The 20,491-nt window shown below is 57.6% G+C and overlaps 1 protein-coding gene across 7 annotated transcripts in view; it reads right to left on the reverse strand.

Moving 5' to 3' along the window:
- CARMIL1 (capping protein regulator and myosin 1 linker 1) overlaps positions 1–20,269 on the reverse strand; it is a 77,826-nt gene extending 57,557 nt beyond the window's left edge. For 5 of the 7 annotated variants that reach the window (XM_070397142.1, XM_070397147.1, XM_070397144.1 and 2 more), the window contains exons 1-2: positions 19,842–20,268; positions 16,358–16,455 (exon numbers count right to left, since the gene is read on the reverse strand). In XM_070397142.1, the coding sequence (XP_070253243.1) occupies positions 16,358–16,455; positions 19,842–19,881 (138 nt within the window). In that variant the 5' untranslated portion in view covers positions 19,882–20,268. Of the gene's footprint in view, positions 1–16,357; positions 16,456–19,841 lie in introns of all 7 variants that reach the window. The other 2 variants (XM_070397145.1, XM_070397146.1) reach the window with 2 other exon arrangements.
- Positions 20,270–20,491: the final 222 nt, after the last annotated feature.

Below are 20,491 nucleotides of genomic sequence, written 5' to 3' on the forward strand. Positions count from 1 at the left end.
AGGAGGCAGCCAATCAGTGATTCTCTCTCATCATGGATGTTTCCCTCTCTTCCTCTCCCTTCCTCTCTCTGAAATCAACTAAAAATAAAAATAGCCCTCGCTGGTGTGGCTCAGTGGATGGAGCGTCGGCCTGCAGACTGGAGGGTCCCGAGTTCATTTCCAGTCAAGGACACATGCCTGGGTTGTGGGCTCAATCCCCAGTGGGGGGCGTGCAGGAGGCAGCTAATCAATGACTCTCATCATTGATGTTTCTATCTCTCTCCCTCTCCCTTTCTGAAATTAATAAAAATATTTTTTTAAATAATAAAACAAATAAATAAAGAAGATTCGACGTGTGGACTTAGCAGCGGTGGGCGGGGACCGCTGCCTGGACCCCCCCCAACCCCCGCTCCCCCCTGAGCATCGGGCCGCTTGGTGTCCAGGTGCTGAGAGCTCAGCACAGAACGCTCCGCCCGGGCACAAGCCCAGAACAGAGCTGGAGGGAGAACATGCCGTCCCTGCCTCCCAGAGGCCAGGGCGATCCCCTCTCCTCGCTTCGAAGCTACACATTTCTTTACAGAAGGAAACGCTCAGAAACCTGGCTTTGAGCACACAGTTCTCACAGTCCTTGCTTTGAGAAAAGGAGAACTGAGCACAGACAAGAACAGACTGTGCATCCCAGGCCCGGATGGAAGGTCACGGCTGCGTCAAAGGCACCGAGAGGGAGGCGGGTGCCTCCGGGCTCCCTGCCTGGCCCACGGGCCGAGGCCATGACCTGGCCTCCTGGTCCGTGGGGAAAATCGTCATTGCCACGGTGACGGCTGTAGGGAGCACTCGGGCCCGGCTTGTAAAAGGCCGAGTGAACAGGCCGGGGCCGGAGCGGCTTCCGTGGAGTGAAATAGCCGGTCAGACAAAGACACGCCACGGCCCTCACTTCCCCGGGCAACCTCATGAGCACAGCACAGTGGGTCCTCGGTTACGTCGGAGATCCGTGCCTACAGAGTCACAGAACCCACCTACACGAGCACCTCCGTCACTCACATGGGGCACACACACAGCAGTCATGAAGGGAAACTAAAAAAATTTAAAAGAAAGATAACAATTCCTGACCTTTACTTGTGACAAATAAATAATAAAAGACATAAAGCACATATGCACATCCGTCGAAATGACGGAACTTTTTTTTTTTTAATAAATCAATGGGAGATGGCGACGTAACCACGAAACGATGTACGTCGAGTCCGACGTAAGCCGAGGACTGTCTGTGAACTGACAACGAAAACGGATGCAGAGACGAGGAACAGACCGAGGCGTCTCAGGCGGAAGCCAGGTGGGGGTGGGAAGAGATTCGCCAAAGACGTTGTCTGCACAGATGCGTCACCCACGGACAAGGCTACAGGGAGGGGCAGGCCTGGGAGAAGGGGGTCAAGGGTGGGGAAGGGAACATCTGTAATACTTTCCACAATAAAGATAGATTTTTTTTAAAAAGGTTACAGAGCATGCACGAAACGACGGATTACAGAGGAGGACAGAGCACTGTGAGGGGACTGTGTCGGTCACGAGGCTTTTCACATGCAATGAAACTGCATAGAATTAAACACACGGACGCCCCACCCCACCCCACCCCACCCCAGTGCAGGGAGCCCCGGCAGATCCTGAGCGAGACGATTGTATCAATGTTAACGGCGGGATTGTGACTTTGCGGCATCGCTCTGCAACATGTTATCACCGAGACAACGAGAGGAACACGGGGGTTTTGTTATTTCTTGCAACTGCATCGGAATCGACACTTTTCTCAAACGAGGGCTTTTAAACTCTCATCGGCTTAAAAACTGCCTGGGAGTCAGGAAGGCCCTGCCAAGGGCCCGAGGTGTTCCTCTCACCCCCAGACCAGGAGGCAGCCGATCCATGATTCTCGCTCATCACTGACGTTCCTCCCCCCCTCCCCCTTCCTCTCTCTGAAATCAATAAAAATATATTTTTTAAAAAAGAAAAAGAAAACCTAGTTCTCTCTTGCTACTTCCCCAACATGTTTAATGTCCTGGAGGTTTTAACACGTCGATAAGGGACACGTGGACAGACGGGCGCTGCGGCGTCTGCTCTATTACTGCCCACACCTCCACGAGGCCTGTTCCCGTCGCTGTGGTCTTTCCGTCCGGCTCCGAACACCCCTTTTTACAACCGGTTTATGGTCCGGCGCACCTTGGGCAAGCCTCAGCCTCTCCTCCCCCCGCCGGCCCCGATTCACAGGCCCGGTCACTACCTCACTCCCTGCGAGACCCACAGCCTCGCCGAAAGCCTCGGTGCCTCCATTTGCCCATCTGTAAAATGGCCATAATCGCGCCCATCCATAAAGTTCAAGGGAGGTCGAACGAGAGCTCGGGACCGCGCCCACACGCAGCACGCGGACGTCAGCTCCTGCTGCGCCCTGACCGCCGCCCCTATCGCTCCTGCACTTCCTCTCGGGGTCTCGGAGGCCACTCGGGACCATCACATGTTGGTACTTTCTGTGGGGACTTTCCCCTTATCTCCTCCACGGGAATCGTTTACAAATAACGTGGCCAGAATGCAAATGGTTGAGAGTCCCTAGTTTTCCTGACTTCTGAACTCTGATCTGTCCCTTAGCCAAGACTGGTTGATTGACTGATTGGTTGGTTGATTGATTGATTGGTTGGTTGATTGACTGATTTCAGAGAGGAAGGGAGAGAGAAAGAAAGAGAGAAACATCAGTGAGGAGAATCACTGATCAGCTGCCTCCTAGAGCCCCACAACCCGGGCCTGTGCCCTGACCGGGGCTTGAACCGTGCCCTCCTGGCTTATAGGTCGACGCTCAACCCCTGAGCCCCGCCGGCCGGGCCTTAGCAGCATTTTCTAAAACCACAGCTTCCTGGACCGTCTTCGTCAGCATTAGCTCTGGGGGTTCATCTGATGGCCCCCCGTCCTGCACCCTCCTCGGACCAGGGGGACCAGTGCCCCCCGTGGCCAATGACCTGCACTGTGAACACACATGCTGGGGTTCGAGGTTCAACCGGAACCTGCGGAACGAAGCCCCACGGACTGGCCTCGCTGGGAGTGCAGCCGCTGGTCTTTGGCCTCTTCCAGTAACAAATCCCGGACGAAGGAGCCGGTACTCTTGGCCTCGAGCCAAAAGCAATATCTTCTAACGGCTCTTCGTCAGTCACTGGGAAGTCCGACAGGGAGGCTGTGGCAGGTAATGAATAGTCTACACTCAGAACGGTGTGGCCGGCACTGGTGCAAAAATAGCTACACGCGGACCCTGACCACGCTGATGGAAACTGAGGTGAGGAGTCACGGGAAACCCTGCGCTGCTTTCCCGTGCAGCTTGAAAGACTCAGTGACACTCACACGGAACTCTGCCCGCCAGCCCGCCCTCCCCTGGGGAGAGGGTCAGATTCAGGCCTGAAATCACATTCCCATGTCAGTTCCATGTAGAAATGGCCTCTGCCTGACGAAGCTGAAGAAAACACCTTAAATTCTAAGTCATGGTCCAGCCGGCGGGCTCAGGGGTTGAACATTGACCTGTGAACCAGGAGGTCAGGGTTTGATTCCGGTCAGGGCACATGCCCGAGTTGTGGCTCCATCCCCAGTGGGGGGCATGCAGGAGGCAGCCGATCGATGTTTCCCTCACATCAATGATTCTCTCTCTCTCTCTCTTCCTCTTTCTAAAAATCAATAAAAAATTGAAAAAAATCTTAAAATTTAAAAAGCTAATAATAATAGATTAAAACAATAATCTATATATATATAAAGGCCTAAGCGGCAGAACGACCAGTCGACAGGTCACTATGACACGCACTGATCACCAAGGGGCAGATGCTCAACACAGGAGATGCCCCCTGGTGGTCAGTGTGCTCCCACAGCCAACCTCCAGCAGCAGCAGGCCAACTTCTTGCGGTCACTCCCTCCGCCGGCCAACCTCCCACAGCCCCGATCGGCCCTGATCGCCAGCCAGGCCGAGAGACCCCACCCGTGCAGGAATTCGTGCACCGGGCCTCTAGAAATTAATAACACTTAAGTGGTGCTTTCGTGAGTGGCTTACATGCACTAACTCTTCTTATCCTAACAACAACCCCAGGAGCTTAACAATATAATTAACCCCACTTTACAGAAGAGAGCTGAAGCATAGAGAGACCAAGTCACTTCACTTGTCCACCATCACACAGCATGGGGCTGATACAGCACGGCTCGAAGCCACGCAGCCTGGGACCACAGCCCACACTCCTTACCACCAAGTTACACTGAATTGGCCCGGCTGCGGTGGCTCAGTGGTTGAGCATCAACCTATGAACCAGGAGGTCAGGGACCGATTCCCGATCAGGACACATTCCCAGTTGCAGGCTTGATCCCCCAGTGGGGGGCGTGCAGGAGGCAGCCGGTCCATGATTCTCTCTCATCATTGATGTGTCTATCTCTCTCCCTCTCCCTTCCTCTCTGAAATCAGTAACAATATATTTTTTTTTAAAAAGTTACACTGAGCTGCTCACAGGCGGATGGGAGACGCTTCTGTGGGAAGGGTTTCCTACAGAAACACGAGGCGCTGAGTCCTGCGGGACGAACTGGAGGGAGGGAGGAATTCCCTGCACTTAGGGGTGCTGCACAGGCTGCCAGCCACCAGCCGGGACATCTGCCTGGGGTCGAAGCGACCCATTGTCCTTTTAAATGGCCCACTGGTTCTCCTGGACTTCGTCTCCTCTGTGACTAAAGGACCTTTTGTGGCTGGAAACACACTTGACGTCCCTGAGCCTGGCACCGACTGTGGGGCCCACGGCGCGCCGCCCGCAGTCAGGAACAGCTGGACTGACATGTCCCCGGTGACCGACCGAGGTTGGTCCTGAGCTCAACATCCCAGAAAGTGTTCTCGCCCTTTTCAGCTTAATTAACTCAACCACCATTTCCCCGAGGACCAGGGGGCAGAGGAAGGCAAGCGGAGGCTCTGAGAAAGGGCCCAAAGCGCACGGGACCCGAGACAACTCTGGGAGAGAAAGCGATAACGATCCCGAGTTCCTAGTGGACCTGAGAGGGGAGGAGCCAGGAGGGTGTGACATCTGCACTCGGGGACACACAACTTCTACAGAACAGAAACAAGGCCTTGTCGCTTTCGAGAAGAGAAAAGGTAAATAAAATTAAACATGCACACTTGCCCGGCGGTGGGCATGGCTCCATGGTTGAGCACTGACCTATGAACCAGGAGGTCAGGGTTCGATTCCAGGTCAGGGCACATGCCCGGGTTGCAGGCTCAATCCCCAATGTGGGGCGTGCAGGAGGCAGCCGATCCATGGTTCTCTCTCATCGTTGATGTTTCTATCTCTCCCTCTCCCTTCCTCTCTAAAATATATATATATATATATATATATATATATATATATATATATATATATATATTTTTTTTTTTTTTTTTTTTTTTTAAAGACGGTAGATTTCTGTCATATACGTGGAGGGACAAACAAATAAGTAAGTAGGGAATCCTGCAACAGGAGAAGGTGATGCCTTCACATCGCTAGCAACTATAATCCATCCAACCACCCAGATGGTGAAATCAGTCCCTTTAAAGAAGTAAATTATCTTCCAAACAAGTCAAAACAACGCCATCTGAAAGCTGCGATAGAGAGAAAAAAAAATGCCGCTGAGTACAACTCATTTCCACGCAAACAGGACCCTGAAGCCTGGGGCCAGCTGTCTTTTCCAGTCTCTTTTTTAAGATCGTTAACTAGCAGCCTGCACACTTTCACAGATGCCTCCAGACTCAACAGCTCCTGTGACAGCACGTCAGCTCTTTCACAGAACAGACACGCCGGCCCCACTCGTGGCAAACAGTCACGTTCCTAGTCATTCTCCCGCACATGATGGTGGCGACCCCTCTCACGGCGCGGACCCAGGAACTGGGCCCCAGCGACACGCGGCAACAATTCGGACAAGTGAGCACCAAGCTCATAAAACCTGCACCCCAGCTCCCGAAAGAGTGTCTGACTGATCCCTGAGACAGGGCTGCTCCTGCTCATTCCACGAATATTATTTTAATGTATTTGTACTGATTTCAGAGAAGAAGGAAGAGGGAGAGAGAGAAACATCAATGATGAGGGAGAAGCATGGGCAGGCTGCCTCCTGCACAGCCCGCACTGGGGATCGAGCCTGCAACCCGGGCCTGTGCCCTGACCGGGAATTGGTTCCTGACATCCTGGTTCCTAGGTTGATGCTCCACCACTGAGCCACCCTGGCCGGGCGCCAGGGAGGGGAAGCGAACCTAGGTTGACTATAATTGTGTGTGTGCCCATTAGGAAAAAAAGCTGACCCGGCCGGTGTGGCTCAGTGGCTGAGCATCAACCTGGGATATGGGCTCGCTCCCCAGCAGGGGGCGGGCAGGAGGCAGCTGACTGATGATGCTCTCTCTCATCAATGTTTCTATCTCCTATCCCTCTCCCTTCCTCTCTCTCTAAAAAAAAATCAATAAAAACATCTTTAAAAAGAAAAAAAGCTGGCTTTCAAACTCAGGCAGAAAGAGGCCCAACACTGGAGGTCCCCCCGGGAGTCTCGCGCCCTTTGACCCAGTGTAGTTTTCCCGCATTCAAATGTCTGACTCACTGGAACTAGAAAAAGAACAACAGACCCGTGACTTCCACATCTCGCTGGCCGGTCTCCCTCTCGCTCCCCCTCCAGCTCCGTCCCGGCTCCTTGGGCAAAATTCCTGCCGTGTTTCACATCCTTTGCTTTCTCCTGTCGCCCGGCCCGCGAAGTGAAAGGCGTCGTTGACGGGCGAGGCCTGGCCGGCCTCCAGGAAACAGCCCTGGACACGCAGCTATTTTTTCTTAAATGTCCCACTTCTGGTTTCTACAGTCACCTTCTAAAGAAACAACTGTTCTTCCAGGCAAAGCTCTGAACACCTTAGAAACGCAGCCCTGTGAACACTCGAGCTGACTGCTAACCAGGGAGCTGGGGCCCTCGGGCCAGTGTGGCCCAGTGGCTCAGCATCGACCCACGAACCATTCCCGGCCAGGGCACAGGCCCCGGCTGCCGGCTCCAGCCCCATGTGGGGCGAGCAGGAGGCAGTGGATCCATGATTCCCTCTCATCCCTGATGCTTCTCTCTCTCTCTTACCCTTCCTTCCTCTCTCTGAAATCAATTTAATGAAAACACAAATTTAAAATAAATAAATAAATAAAGCGATTAGGGAAGCAACTGACCAGGGAAACCAGCCACTCCCCACGCCCGGGGACCAGGCCAGTGGGCGATCCTGTGCCCGGGCCGGCTGCGGGCAGGAAGGGTGGGGAGGAAAGGGCCCCGCCCTCCCGCCGCACAAACACTCGGGTCGCCCATTTGGCACAGCTAAGGACAGCTTATTTCTTCATCGTCCCCCCTCGGGAGACCCCTGTGTCCACCAAGCCAAGCAGGCAAATGATCTGCAGACTGGACCGTGGGCGGCAGGCCCGGCCCGCGGGGGTCTGCAGGGTCCACGCGGGCGGGGCGGGGCGGGGCGGGGCCGGGGCCGGGGCGCTGGGGGCGGGGCCGGGGCGCCGGGGGCGGGGGCGGGGCCGGAGTGCCGGGGGCGGGGCCGGGGCGCCGGGGGCGGGGCCGGAGTGCCGGGGGCGGGGCCGGGGCGCCGGGGGCGGGGCCGGGCGGGGAGGCCGCTGCTCCCAGCCGATCACAAGGGCCATCGCTGCGGGAAACCAGCCGGAATCCAAGGAGAACTTTCCAAAGAGCCCTTCGCAGCTCAGAAAGGGCCGCAAAGGTCTCTCCTTCCCGCCCACTCAGCCTCCCGGGGCCTTGGCGCGCGGCCCCAGGAGGAAGTTCCGGGCTGGGCACGGGGAGGTGGGCAGGGCTGGGCTGCCAGCTGCTTCCTGAGAGAACGCAAACCTCAGGCCGCCTGGCAGGGGTTCAAACACCGGCTTCAGCCAGTGCGCGGGGTAGGGGGGGCGGGGGGGTGGGACCACGTGGTCTGGGGGGATGGGAATTCCAAAAACCATCCCCATCAGAAGGCGGAGTGACCCCCGCCCCCGAGAGGAGATGTAAACTCTGAGAAACGTTTCCGCATCCGAAAGTCACCTCCCAAGCAAGTCCGTCCCGCAGTTAGGCTTCGCACACATCCCAGAAAAGAATGTGTTGGGAATTAAAATCCATTCATTCTGGGTGTGGCTCCGTTTACATTCCTGCATTCACGAAGTTTCCTTTTTCTTTTTTTTTTAAGCTTATGTGTTGCAATCCTCCTGGCTACGTTCCCAGGAGAAAAAGAAAAATTCCGGTGGAATAAGAGAAAGGGCGCCTGCAGCGTGGAAGTCCGCTCCCTGGCCTGGGGGTGGGGTCTAGACCTGAGACTAGGCGGTCTGACCCCGAGGAGCCGAGGCCAGGCCGCTACACCTCCACCGGGGGCTGTGCAGGTGCGCCCGCCGCGCCCCAGAGGAGGCGGGAGGAGTGGACGCCGGCCTCAGGGAAGGGTCCTACCTTCACCTGGACAAATGCCGCCTCCGGTTAAAGTGCACGACTTAGTCTGGACGGCGACAGTGTTAGCTGCTCGCGTCCCCAAGAGAAACACGCCCGTGGCCCACACACCATGGCCGCCCGAGCGACACTGTGGGCCACGAGGAAACAGGCCGGTGGGCGGCTCCACGCGTGGCCCAGGTCCCTGCAATAACCTCAGGGGCTGGTGCAGGAGGCAGCGATCCGGGATCCTCTGTCGTCATTGATGTTTCTCTCTCTCCCTCTCCCTTCCTCTCTGAAGTCAAGAATGAAAAATATTTTCAAAAAATCAAAATAAAACCAGGGGCTAGAAAGCCGAGTGGGCTGGGAGGAGAGTGTCCCCCAAATCGCCGAGGTTTTTCAAACTGTGGAAACCCTCAAGGTCTCTCCACCCCCCCCCCCCCCCCCCCAGGCATTCAGGTGCAGCCACTGTTTCCAGGTGCAGCCACTGTTTCCTGCGGGTGTGTCTCACCGCCCAGGTGTGTGTGGGGGGAGGGGCTGATGATTGACAGGTCAGTGCCCTGATCTGATAACCGCTCGGTCCTCCCGTCTGTGGGGCCTGCGTGTGTTCACTCCCCGCTTCCTGTTAGAGGAGTCTGGGAAGGACAGGACAGTCAGGTGCTCGTCTGCGTGCTTCCCCCGAAGCCCCCGCGGTCGTTCTCTACTTGTCAGCCTCCCCGCCGGCCGCCAGAGCCCCAGCGCGCAGGCACCACCCAGCTGAGACGTATGATTTGCTCCCAGAACCTAACAGGGCCCCAGAGGAACCACCCCTGCCGGCCGGGAGCCCAGGAGCCGGGGGCACTGGCCTGGACCAGGGGCTCTGGGAGCACAGCCCCGGCCCTGCACCTGGACACGCCCCCGGGGGAAGGCTGAGGAGGGGGGACGGGGAGCAGGAACAGAAGGAAGGTCCTGGACAGAGAGTTCTGGCAGCTGCACAGGTGAGCTGCCTGGGAGGCGGCCCCTCTCCTTCCTGAGGACACTCAGCTCTCTCCTAAGACAGGACTCGCTGCTCCTGCTCCTGCTGACTCCCGAGGGTCCTCTTCTCTACCCCGTGTCCAAGGAGAGCACGCAGCCTGACCATTTGCAAACCTGCTCCCCGCGGACCCGGCTTAGAAAGTGCCACCAGGACAAAGACCAGGACGGCCTCACACAGCCTCACGCCTGCCAGGGCCCCGCCGAGGAAAAGGAACCGCTGAGTCAGGCTGAGTCAGCCGAGGCCTGGTGACAGGCAGGAGCTGTGACAGGACCCCGGGGGCACCTGGGCCGCAGGGGGTCTCACACACACACACACACACACACACACGCCTTCTCCTAACCTGCAAGACCAAAGTGTGCCTGGGAGCCGGGTCCCAGGAGCCTGGCTTACAACAGAGGGAACAAGCCGATCTGCTAAGGAGGTTGTTGAACGGATAGTGAAGGTGCTGAGGTGGGGGCCACTCTCCATGCGGACTCCCCGAATACCAGCCAGGTGGAAAATGCATCCCTTAACACGAGCCTGTGTGTTCTTCTCTAGGTTTTAAATTTTCTTTTTTCTTCTTTTTTATTGAATGTACTGGGTGACATTGGATAATAAAATTATGAAAGTGAAGTTTTATTCACACACTCACAACTCCCCGCAAGTATCACTCATTCCCCTCCTTTTCAAAAAGAGTTGGGGAAAGTGAACCAAGATTTAGACAATAGGCCCCCTTTTCAATGGACTTTCACAATCACTATTAACAGTGTTTCCAATGAAGGGGAACATAAAGGCACTACAGTAACCTTAATGCAGCCTTTGTGCTGTTTTCTCCGTAACTGTTTAACTGCTTTGTAACTTCAAAAACAAAGTTCCTCCCTGTTCGCTCCGTGTTCTGATTAGATCTCGGGGCTCCTCAAGGCCCTCAACCCCGCACCCCCACCCACGTCCCAGGGGGACTCAATCCCAGAGGCTGGTGACAGTATCTTTTCAAGAACAAGGAAAAGCTACACCAGGGCTGGTACAGGTTCAACGGCTTCGAGCCCAAGGTCATCCGACCCGCCCATCCTAACGCAGAAACTAGGGCAGTCGGAGAAGAGAGAGGAGGACGTCATGAGCTCAGGTAACAGGTTCACGGCGGCCTGGCCGGTGGCCGGTGGCCGGAGGCCGAGCTGCAGCCCAGGCCACCTCGCCGCCACCAGCACCCGTGGGAGCAGACCCGGGTCCTGAGGGGGTGCATTCTGAGGCACTCGATGGGCTGATTTTGAACTTCCCTGGACTTTCGCCAGGACCCCTGGTGGCAAGGGGCGCTCCTGAAGATCGGTTCGGCTTGTCCTGCTTCCTGAGCTCGGTTTTCGCAGCCTGTAACCTCACCCGGGCTCTGAAAGTTACCTATGCGCTGGTCGTAAGCGATCCCGAAAAGCCGAGACTCCTGTGGTACCACAGAGAGCCCCGTTCGAGTTACCCCCCCGCCGGGCCGGGGCGCCGCAGGGGGTGGGGGAAGGCCGGACCACGATTCCCCAGCAGCCTCCTCAGGCGCCACGCAACCCGCCAATGCCAGGCATGAAGGTCATCCGCTCGAGCAGCGCCTCTCACTGCTGGGATCAAACGCAAGCTCATGGGTGACCCAATGGGCGGCACCCCGGGGGGCACACGGGCGTCAGCAGGGAGCGAGCCCGCTTTGGTGAGACGGAAACGGCTGCTGCTGCTGTGGAGGGCGTCCTCAGGTGGCGACCGAGCGGCCTCTCACCCTCCCACACCCGCCCGCTCGCTGGGGACCGGAGCGCCTCCATCCCGCGCAGCCCCGACAAAGTCCAGGGTCTAACGCCCGCTCATCCAAGTGGCCCCAGAAATCGCTGAAGGGGTTCATGCCACTTTGACCTGAACAATAAACTTGCGAAATACACGTAGACTCTTAGACTATCACTGCTTCGTGAGCTCCGTGGAAGTTATGTTTTTATTTGATTTTTTAAAAATATTGATTTCAGAGAGAAAGGGAGGGGGAAAGAGATAGAAACATCAAGGATGAGCCCGGCCAGCGTGGCTCAGGGGTTGAGCATCGACCTATGAACCAGGAGGTCACAGTTCGATTCCCGGTCAGGGCACATGCCCGGGTTGCAGGCTCGATCCCCAGTAGGGGGCGTGCAGGAGGCAGCCCCATCCATGATTCTCTCTCATCATTGATGTATTTATCTCTCTCATCCTCTCCCTTCCTCTCTGAAATCAATAGAAATAGATATTTTCTAATAATTATAGAAATGGAGAACAGATGAGTGGCGATGGGGCTGAGGAGTGATGGGTGCATGGGTGGGGCTGTGAAAGGCACCGGGGGCGCGTGGACAGGGGCACGTGGACAGGGGCGCGTGGTGAGGGGCGCGTGGACAGGGGCGCATGGACAGGGACGGCGCTGCCCATGGGGACGGCGTCAGCACGCGGGTTGTGACATTGTGTTACAGCTTCCCAAGGTAGCGGATGCGGGACAAGGGGGCAAAGGCTCCCTCTGTGTTCGTTCTTACAGCTGCATGTAACCTACAACTACAGAAAACTAGAAAGTTCCATCTTAAAAGAATGCGTCCATTAAAAGGCGCCTTTAAAAGTCCGGGTCCTGCCAAAGCGGGCGAAGTGCAATTCGCTGACGGCAGAAGGGGATACGCGCCTCAGAAACCGGCCGGCATCCTCAGGGGGGAGCCACGCCAGGGCCGGGCCGCCCCACCCACCGCCACGGGCTCTGGACAAACCAGCACCGTCTGGGGAAGACGGCACCCTCTCCCTCATCCCTGGAAACCCAAGGCACAGGGCGTGTTAACGGCCGGGAGCGCCACGCAGCTGCCACTGGTTTATCCTGAACACCCAGACGGACAAGCGCAGTTGATCCTGGGGCCCCTGGGCGCCTGGTTTCTTTGCCCGAAGCACAGCGCGGGGATTCTGGGTCTGTTCGGGGCGTCCAGGCTGCTACAAGGCCGTCCTGGCCTCGGGGAGAATGGGCGCCCCCCCTCCGTGGAGGCGAGAAAACGGAACGGAGGCAGAGACGCCGGTTCCTGGGCTTTCTCTGCCCGGAGTTTATCCTGCGCTCAGCACTGTGCTCAGCAGAATTCACTGTGTCCCAGTTAATCTCCGAAGCCAGGGCTTACGAATGGATACAGACACGAGGCTGTTTCAAGAGAGAGCCGGACTGAGGGTCAACATTGCTGCAACGGCTGGGCTGAGGGAGAGCAGGTCTGGCTCCAAGTCCTTTACCACTGGGCCCCTTCCTCCCGGAGAAGGGAGGGTGGCGTGCACGTGGATGTCATTAGACACAGGTGTGGACAAGAGACCTGTCTAACCTGTCCCAACTTTCACCTGCGTTTCAGCCGCCAGGAGAAGAGGGAGCCCTCCCCCAGGTCCCTAACTTCCCCGGCCTCCAGGCCCGTGCGTTCCCTTTGTCTGGACATGTGTCTACCCTTGGCCGACTGACCATCCATCAGTGTGGCCTTCCATCCGCTTCCCTGGGAGTCGCCCCCGACCCTCCGGCTTGAGTTAGGGCCCCTCGATGTGCAGCGCTCCCCGCGTTCAGAGCACTTGTCCCAGCGCTGCCTGTTGGCGTGTGTGCCTTCCACTAGAGCAGTGGTTCTCAACCTCCCGGCCCTTTAAATACAGTTCCTCATGTTGTGGTGACCGCCAACCATAACATTATTTTCGTTGCTACTTCATAACTGTAATGTTGCTACTGTTATGAATTATAACGTAAATATCTGATATGCAGGATGGTCTTAGGCGATCCCTGTGAAAGGGTCGTTCGACCGCCAAAGGGGTCGCGACCCACAGGTTGAGAACCGCTGCATTAGAGTCTAGTGACTAGACTGAGCTCTGAGTCCCGTGAAGGCAGAATCTCCGTGCACTTTGTACACACTATGGGTCTGCCACACAGTAGGTGCTCAGAGTCCGGAACAAGTTAATACTTGAATCAAGGAAATGAAATCAAATAAACAGGAGTGCCGATCCGTCTAAGACCCAAGTCTGCCTGATCATGGGCTGAAATCCTGCAACCGAGGAAGGACTGGCCAAATTCTTTCTGCTCTGAGCACATGGCTGGCGACGCAGGCAGGCTCTGCGTGAGGCACAGATGACTCTGTTATTAACTAGTCCTTAACTAGTTAACTAGCTGGGTGACCGGAAGCAAGGTCCCTCAGCTCTCGGGTCCTTCCAGTGGAGAAGCAAGCAGTGCGGGCCCCACAGGGCTGCTGGGATGGAACAAGGAAATGCATAATTAAGGGTTCCGCCCACGGCCTCGCCATCGGTCAATGTTCAATAAATATTAGCTGCGATGGATGGCCGTGAGGAGAAGGGAGGAGAAGATAAACCCTGAACAAAAGATAAGCTGGAAAAGGTAGAAAGCCTCCCAGTGGGAGAACAGGAAGCAAGTAACAATGTCACACCCTCCTGGCTGTGTGAGGACCACCCTGCGGGAGGGAGGGGGTGGGGAGAGGGACAGACACAGACTCGGGACAGATACCTGGAAAGTACCGGCCAACTCATTCGTGGCCGAAGGGCCAACAGAAAGTCAGAAATGCCCATGACAAGGCGGTCCGCAAAGTCTTCATTTAAGCAACTGAGTAACTGGCTTTCTCAAAATTCAGAGACTCCCAAATCCACAACTTAAAGGCGGCTAATTCGTAGACCGTCGTGCTCAGACTTGAAGCTGTGGGACCTTGACTATTTCTATATCACTTCCTGCCCGTGCAAGGGCGGCGCGGCCGGGACACGCTGGGCGGGGACTCTAGGAACCGCTGGGATTCCAGGTCCCGGAGCCCACCCCTCACATCCCAGCGCCGGGGGTTTCCTTACAGCTTCCCCGGAGCAGGCTAAGGTCAAGAGGGGCCCCATTCCCCCTGCCCCCGCGCCCCGCAAAAGCCTGACATGGAGTGCTAGTCATAACTATTTTAAATGGTGCTGACTCCACTACAGTGACCATTTACATTTTTTTCTTTTAAAAAAATATTTTTTTATTGATTTCAGAGAGGAAAGGAGAGGGAGAGAGAGATAGAAACATCAATGATGAGAGAAAATCATGGATCGGCTGCCTCCTGCACACCCCACACTGGGGATCGAGCCCACAACCCGGGCCTGTTCCCTTGACCAGAATCAAACCCGCGACCCTTCAGTCCACAGGCCGACGCTCTATCCGCTGAGCCACGCCGGCCAGAGCAGTGGCCATCTACATTTGTCTTTGAAAGTTTAACTTTGTAAATTGCACTCGGGACTTGGGTTTATTCTTCGGGCCGTGAGCAGCGTCCACTCAGAGTAGCAGCACCTACCCCGTCAGACAGTCGTGAGAAACGCTGACCGGGAAGTTGTATGAGGATCGACCTCAAACAGGTCAAACCAAAAACGGCGGCAACACAATTTCCCCTTTCTGCACAGCCCTCCCGAAGTCCCACAGCCCTGAGGTTGGACAGCATAAAGTAAAACACACTCCCAGGAGGCCCTGGCCGAGCTCCGCGGCTGGAGCATCGGCCGAGACCCCAAGGTGGTGGTTTGATCCCCGTCAGGGCACATCCAAGAAGCAACCAATGAGAGCATCGATAAGTGGAACCACAAATCGAGGTTTCTCTCTCTCCCTGCCTCTTTCTCTCAAAATCAAGACAAATAATAAGGAAACTTTAACTTTTCATTAAAGTCGAATAGAACATTTCTGCTGGGGTGGCCTTAGCCATGTGGTCCACGCGAACCCTTTGTGTTCCAACAGTCACTCAGGTTTTCCCACTTCAGTTCCTCTGCCCGGAGCCGGGAGCCCGGAGCCCCGAGGGAGCTCATCCATCACAGAGAAGCCCCTGCGTCCACAGGGAAGGCAGAGGGTCCCTTAAAGACCCTCAGGACCGATGCTACCAGCCCTGAGGGCGTGGCTCAGTGGTTGAGCGCCCACCTATGAACCAGGAGGTCACAGTTCGATTCCCAGTCAGGGCACATGCCCGGGGATGTTTCTCTCTCTCTCTCCCTCTCCCTTCCTCCCTAAAATCAATAAAAATATACTTTAAAAATATATGTATCCTTTTTCAATGACATGGAGAAGCAGACACAACAGTGTTAGCGAAAACCGGCTAGAAAGGCGGGGGCTGAAGAGAGCTCATGGGGCTCAGCCTCGCCGCTCCCCTAGGTGTGAGTGGGAATTCCCGACAAGATAACAGAACATTCTCCCACCGACAACACACACAGGACGCTCGCGGCAGCTGCGATCTGGGTGCACCCCCATCTCAGCCACTGAGGTACCACCGAACGCTCCTCCCCGCTCCGAGGGGCCACTGCGCCTCGGACAGCTGCCCGACCAGCTGTGCCCAGCGAGTCCCACCCCTCGGCCCCCAGCAACGTGCACAGAACCCCAAGGTCCATCTCAGCCCCCAGACGCCGCCTCCAGCAGCACCTCCCGCCAGGACACCAGAAAACCACGGCAAAGGACCAACTTCTTCTCCACGTTCTCACTCCTCGCCCATGAAACGGGCGCGAGCACAGCCTTTGAGAAAAGTTCACTCAATCACAAAGCCAACCCGAGGCCATTTTTTTTGTTGTTGAAACATCTCCCTACATCCTCACCAATCAGATCACACATCAGCCACCACAGCGATGACCCCTAAGGTCCACCGAACATCAAACGCTGACGAACAGGAGAGCAGGCTCAGGGGCCTAAACATGGCGACGGTCACAACTCCACCCGAGAAGCACGGCTGTGAGAACTCCACCGCCTGGAATCCTTCCACTTGAACTTTCGGCGCACAAACACTCCAGGGAATCTAGGCCAGCCCAGTCCTGGGAACTTGTGAGCCAAACATGAAACAGGACCAGGGCTGCATGGCAACGAGGCGGTCAGACGGGAGGGGAAGTGGAGGGTGTGTGTGGGGGGGGTGGAGGGTGTGGGGGGGGTGGGGTACTCACTTCCGCTGCCGCTGCCAAAGGCTTTCCCGAAGGACAGCCAGCACTTACCAGCACCTTGTTTTCAACCTTGTCCCCTTTCACTTCCAACTTGACCTTCTTCTTGAGGCCGATCCTGACCTTCCTGCCGAGGACGTCCTTGACGCTCTCTGGGAGAAGGGACAGATTGGTCACCACTTTTTAGCAACAAGAACAGAGCTGGGGGAGGGGGAGCATTTGGAGGAGGATTTTGGGGTGTTTTGTTGTTGTTTGCCTTTTGTAAGGTATTTGCTTGTGTTCTTTTTTTAATATATTTTTATTGATTTCATGCCCTGGCTGGTGTGGCTCAGTGGACAGAGCGTCCGCCTGCGGGCTGAAGGGTCCCGGGATCAATTCCTGTCAAGGGCACGTGCCTTGGTTGCAAGCAGTGGTTCTTGATTTCTGGGCCTCAGAAATCAGGATTTTAAAAAGATTCCCAGGTGATTCTAATGTGCAGCTAAGGTTGAGAACCACTGGTTGCAAGTATCCCCGGGCTCTGGTCAGGACTCACGCAGGAGGCAACCAATCAATGTGTCTCTCTCACATCAATGTTTCTCTGTCTCTCCCTCTCCCTCCCACTCTCTCTAAAAATCAATGGAAATATATACTAGAGTGAGGACTTAAAAAAAAAAAAAAAGGCAACAGACCTGGAGGCTTGAGAGAGAAAGGGAGGCCTGACCATGTGGATGGGGGCAGGAAGGTCTCCCTGGGACCCCCATGAGCACCCGCCCTGGACAGGGCCACGCGAGACAGCGTCTTCCTCCTCCTCCTCTGGACCCGGAGTCCAAGTCCCTCTCAGACAGGGAGCCAGCCATCCTCTCCCCAAACTCCCCCCTCAACACCTCCTGACCCCTGGCCTGACCCTTGTCCCGGCCTCAGAACCTCTCACCGAGACCAAGTCCCTGACCTCCGACCTCTCAGCCCCGCCCCTCCCTGAGCAGAGCAGCCCTTCCTTAGGCCCTTCACCCTGGTCTGGGTGTGGCCCTCCTTTGGGGATGAGCCCAAACCTTGCAGCGGCCATTCAATGTCGCCTACTCTCAGCCTCCGGTCTGCACACCTGGCGATGCCGCCACCGCCATCCGGGCACCCCGGACTGTTAGGTAATTCTCTCCCTGCGCTCCTCCCTCCGCTCCTTCCGAAGCGGATTTAGGACTATAAGCACAGGGAGAGAGACAGCTATCTACCAGAAGTGTTAGGTCTCTGAGGGGCAATGGGTGTGACATGTTCCTCTCATTCTTTTTTTTTTAATGCATTTTTATTGATTTCAGAGAGGAAGGGAGATAGAAACATCAGTAATGAGAGAGAATCATGGATCAGCTGCCTCCTGCACACCCCCCACTGGGGATGGAGCCCAAAACCAGGGCCTGTGCCCTGACCGGGAATCGAACGGTGACCTCCTGGTTCCTAGGTCGATGCTCAACCGCTGAGCCACACCAGCCGGGCCTTCTCATTCTTTTCTGCACTTAATTTAAAAAATCAATACCCTGTATTAGTTTCATAATCAGAAAGGTACACAACATACTTTAAAATCCCTTATATTGAGGTTTTCACGAGTTTGCCTTTCTTTTCCTTTTCTTTTCCTTTTTTTAATGTATTGATTGCTTCTGTAGAGAGAAACACTGACTTGTTGTTACTCTTATACCTTCATTGGTTGTTCCATGTATGTGCCTGACCGGACATCAGACCTCACCCCTGGCACAGGAGGGCGATGCTCTCGCCCATGGCACCTGCCCAGGGCTGCCTGCTGCCGCTCTGAGTGATCAGAGGAGCTCTGTGAGCGCCTGGAGTTAGGGAAACCCCAGCGCTGGCGTCGCCCCCCTACCCCCCGCCCCCGCGGCCTAATGGCCATGTCACGGCCCAGAGACCACGGTGGACACGTCCCCAGGGCATGTGTCCTGGTGCAAAGGATGTGCGACAAGCGACTGGATACACACAAAACCCCATGTCCGTCCAGATGAGGCTGAACGCAACGTGTGACACAGCCACGGTTTATTCTGGAATCATCCGATCCCACCAGGTCCTCATCGCCTCCTCTGGGGTCCGAGTGACACACACACTGCGGGCTCCGCAGCTGATTGAGAAGTCGACACCCCTCCCCCGCCCCCCACACCAGCGGCCCTTGTCCCCTCTTCCCGGGACCGGGACCTCCACCAGCAGCTGGGGCCCCCCCCCCCCCCCGCGCTTCCTCTTGGGGGCGGGGTGTGGGGAAGGTGCCGGCTCCAGGGCCTCCAGAACCGGACCGACCGCTCACCCCACGGAGCCGGGGAGCTGATGCCTATCAGCGGAGCCGACGCCGCGGGACAGAGGGAGGAGGCGGAGCGAGGCGGGCGGAGCGAGCGACTCCAGACCCGAAATCCCTGCACAAGCAGCGCCCACACCCACCTGGCGACAGCCCTCCCGGCCAGGCTCACAGGCCCCGGAGGAGCGCGCAAACTCCCCAAAGTGCTGGGCCAAGGGGAGCGGGGAGGGGGGGGGTGAATCCCTCCTCTGCAGGGAGCCGGAAGGACACCCCTGCGGGCTGCGTGGCTCCACACCCCGCTGCAGGCCCGGGGCGCCAAGGATGGGACCCCGAGGGGTTCAGGTCCCTGGGGCTCAGAACGCGCGCATGCACACGCGCGCACACACACACACTGGATACAACATCACACACGCACCCACAATGCAACATCACACAGGCGCGCGTACACGCACCACACACACTCAATACATCACACACACATCACACTCGATACATCACACACACGTGCACACACTACATCACACTCACAATACATCACACACACACACACACACACACGGAACCCCTGGTTTTCAGAGCCGTCCCCACCGCATTCTAGCGCTGCCGTCTCCACCCCCCACAAAACTTAAGTTGACCCCAAGGCATAACATGGAGCCCCCACCGCTCCCCAAACGTAACCCGGGCGCTCCGACGCGGGGTCGCTGGCACCAGGTGCCGCAGGCTCCGGGACGGGGCGGGAGCCCAGGTGGGTTAATTATTGTCAGAACCGGGCTGTGCCGCCAGCCCTGGTTTCCGGCCGCGGCCGCGTCAGCTGGTGACCCCTGCGCTCCCGGCGCCGCGCCGCGGCCACGCCTTCCCGGCGGAGTCCCGACCCCAGCGCGGCGCCCCTTCTCCGGATCAGCGGGTTGGCGGGCACCTCCCGGCTGGGGCTTCGGGTGAGGGGGGGGACCCTGCCGGCGACCCCTCCAGCGCGCTCGCCGCGCCCCGCGCTGGGCTGCCCCGCACATCCCCAGTGGGGCCGCGGGCGGGCGCGGTGAGGGGTCCCCTCGCCTCCGCAACTCCCGAGACCCGGACGGCCCCCTCCGTCCGCCGGCCTGCACCCCCTAGCGGTGGCCGGAGGCGGTGCCGGGCGCCGGATCGCCCCCCGCCGGCCTCTGGACTCGGTTCTTGGGCGGCCCGATGCGAGCGAACTTCTCGGGGATCCCCGGCCGGGGGCGCCGCACTCGGCCGCAGTGCGCAGCGCGCGGCGGCGAGGATCGGAGGCGGGGGGCCCCTTACCTGTCAGCTCGCGGGGTACCTCGGTGCCCTCCTCGGCCATGGCTCCTGCGCGGGGATCCGCCGCCGCCCTCCCCGACCCCTCGGCTTGGAGAGGCGGGTGCGGCGCGCAGACGGGAGGCGGGCCGGGGAGACGGTGTGGCCGCGCCCCCGACACCCCCCCAAAAAAATAAATATAAATAAATAGTTGCCGATCCGCGGGGGGCTCGCGGCTGCAGCTACATGACGCCTCCTAGCAGTTCCCGCGGCGACGGAGGGACTGATGGACGCGGAGCCCGCTGTGGCCAGGCGGCTGCGGCGATCGGCGCACCTACCGCCTAAGGTGCGGGCGGAAGGCGTGGGAGGGCGGGGAGAGCGGCGGGCTGGGGCTCCCGGCGCTCCCGCGGCTCCGCTGGGCGGGGGCAGCGCGGCCCGCCTTCCCTCCTCCTCCTGCGTCGCCTCCTCCTTCTCCTTCTCTCCTCCTTCTCCTCCTTTTCTCCTCCCCTCTCCTCCCCTCTCTTCTCCTCTCGGGTCTCCTCCCACTTCGCCAGAGCGGCCCTGCGCCGTCCCTGGGGCCGGGGCGCCCCGGCGCCGGTTCCCCGTGGGGGGCGCGCCCGGGCGGACCCAGCCGGAACCTGGGAGGTGGCGTCTCGGCCCCGGGTCCCAGCCTCGCT

Source organism: Myotis yumanensis, unplaced genomic scaffold (assembly GCF_028538775.1).
Source record: "Myotis yumanensis isolate MYYU_CA2020_CCGP unplaced genomic scaffold, mMyoYum1.0.hap1 SCAF_17, whole genome shotgun sequence".
NCBI lineage: Eukaryota > Metazoa > Chordata > Mammalia > Chiroptera > Vespertilionidae > Myotis > Myotis yumanensis.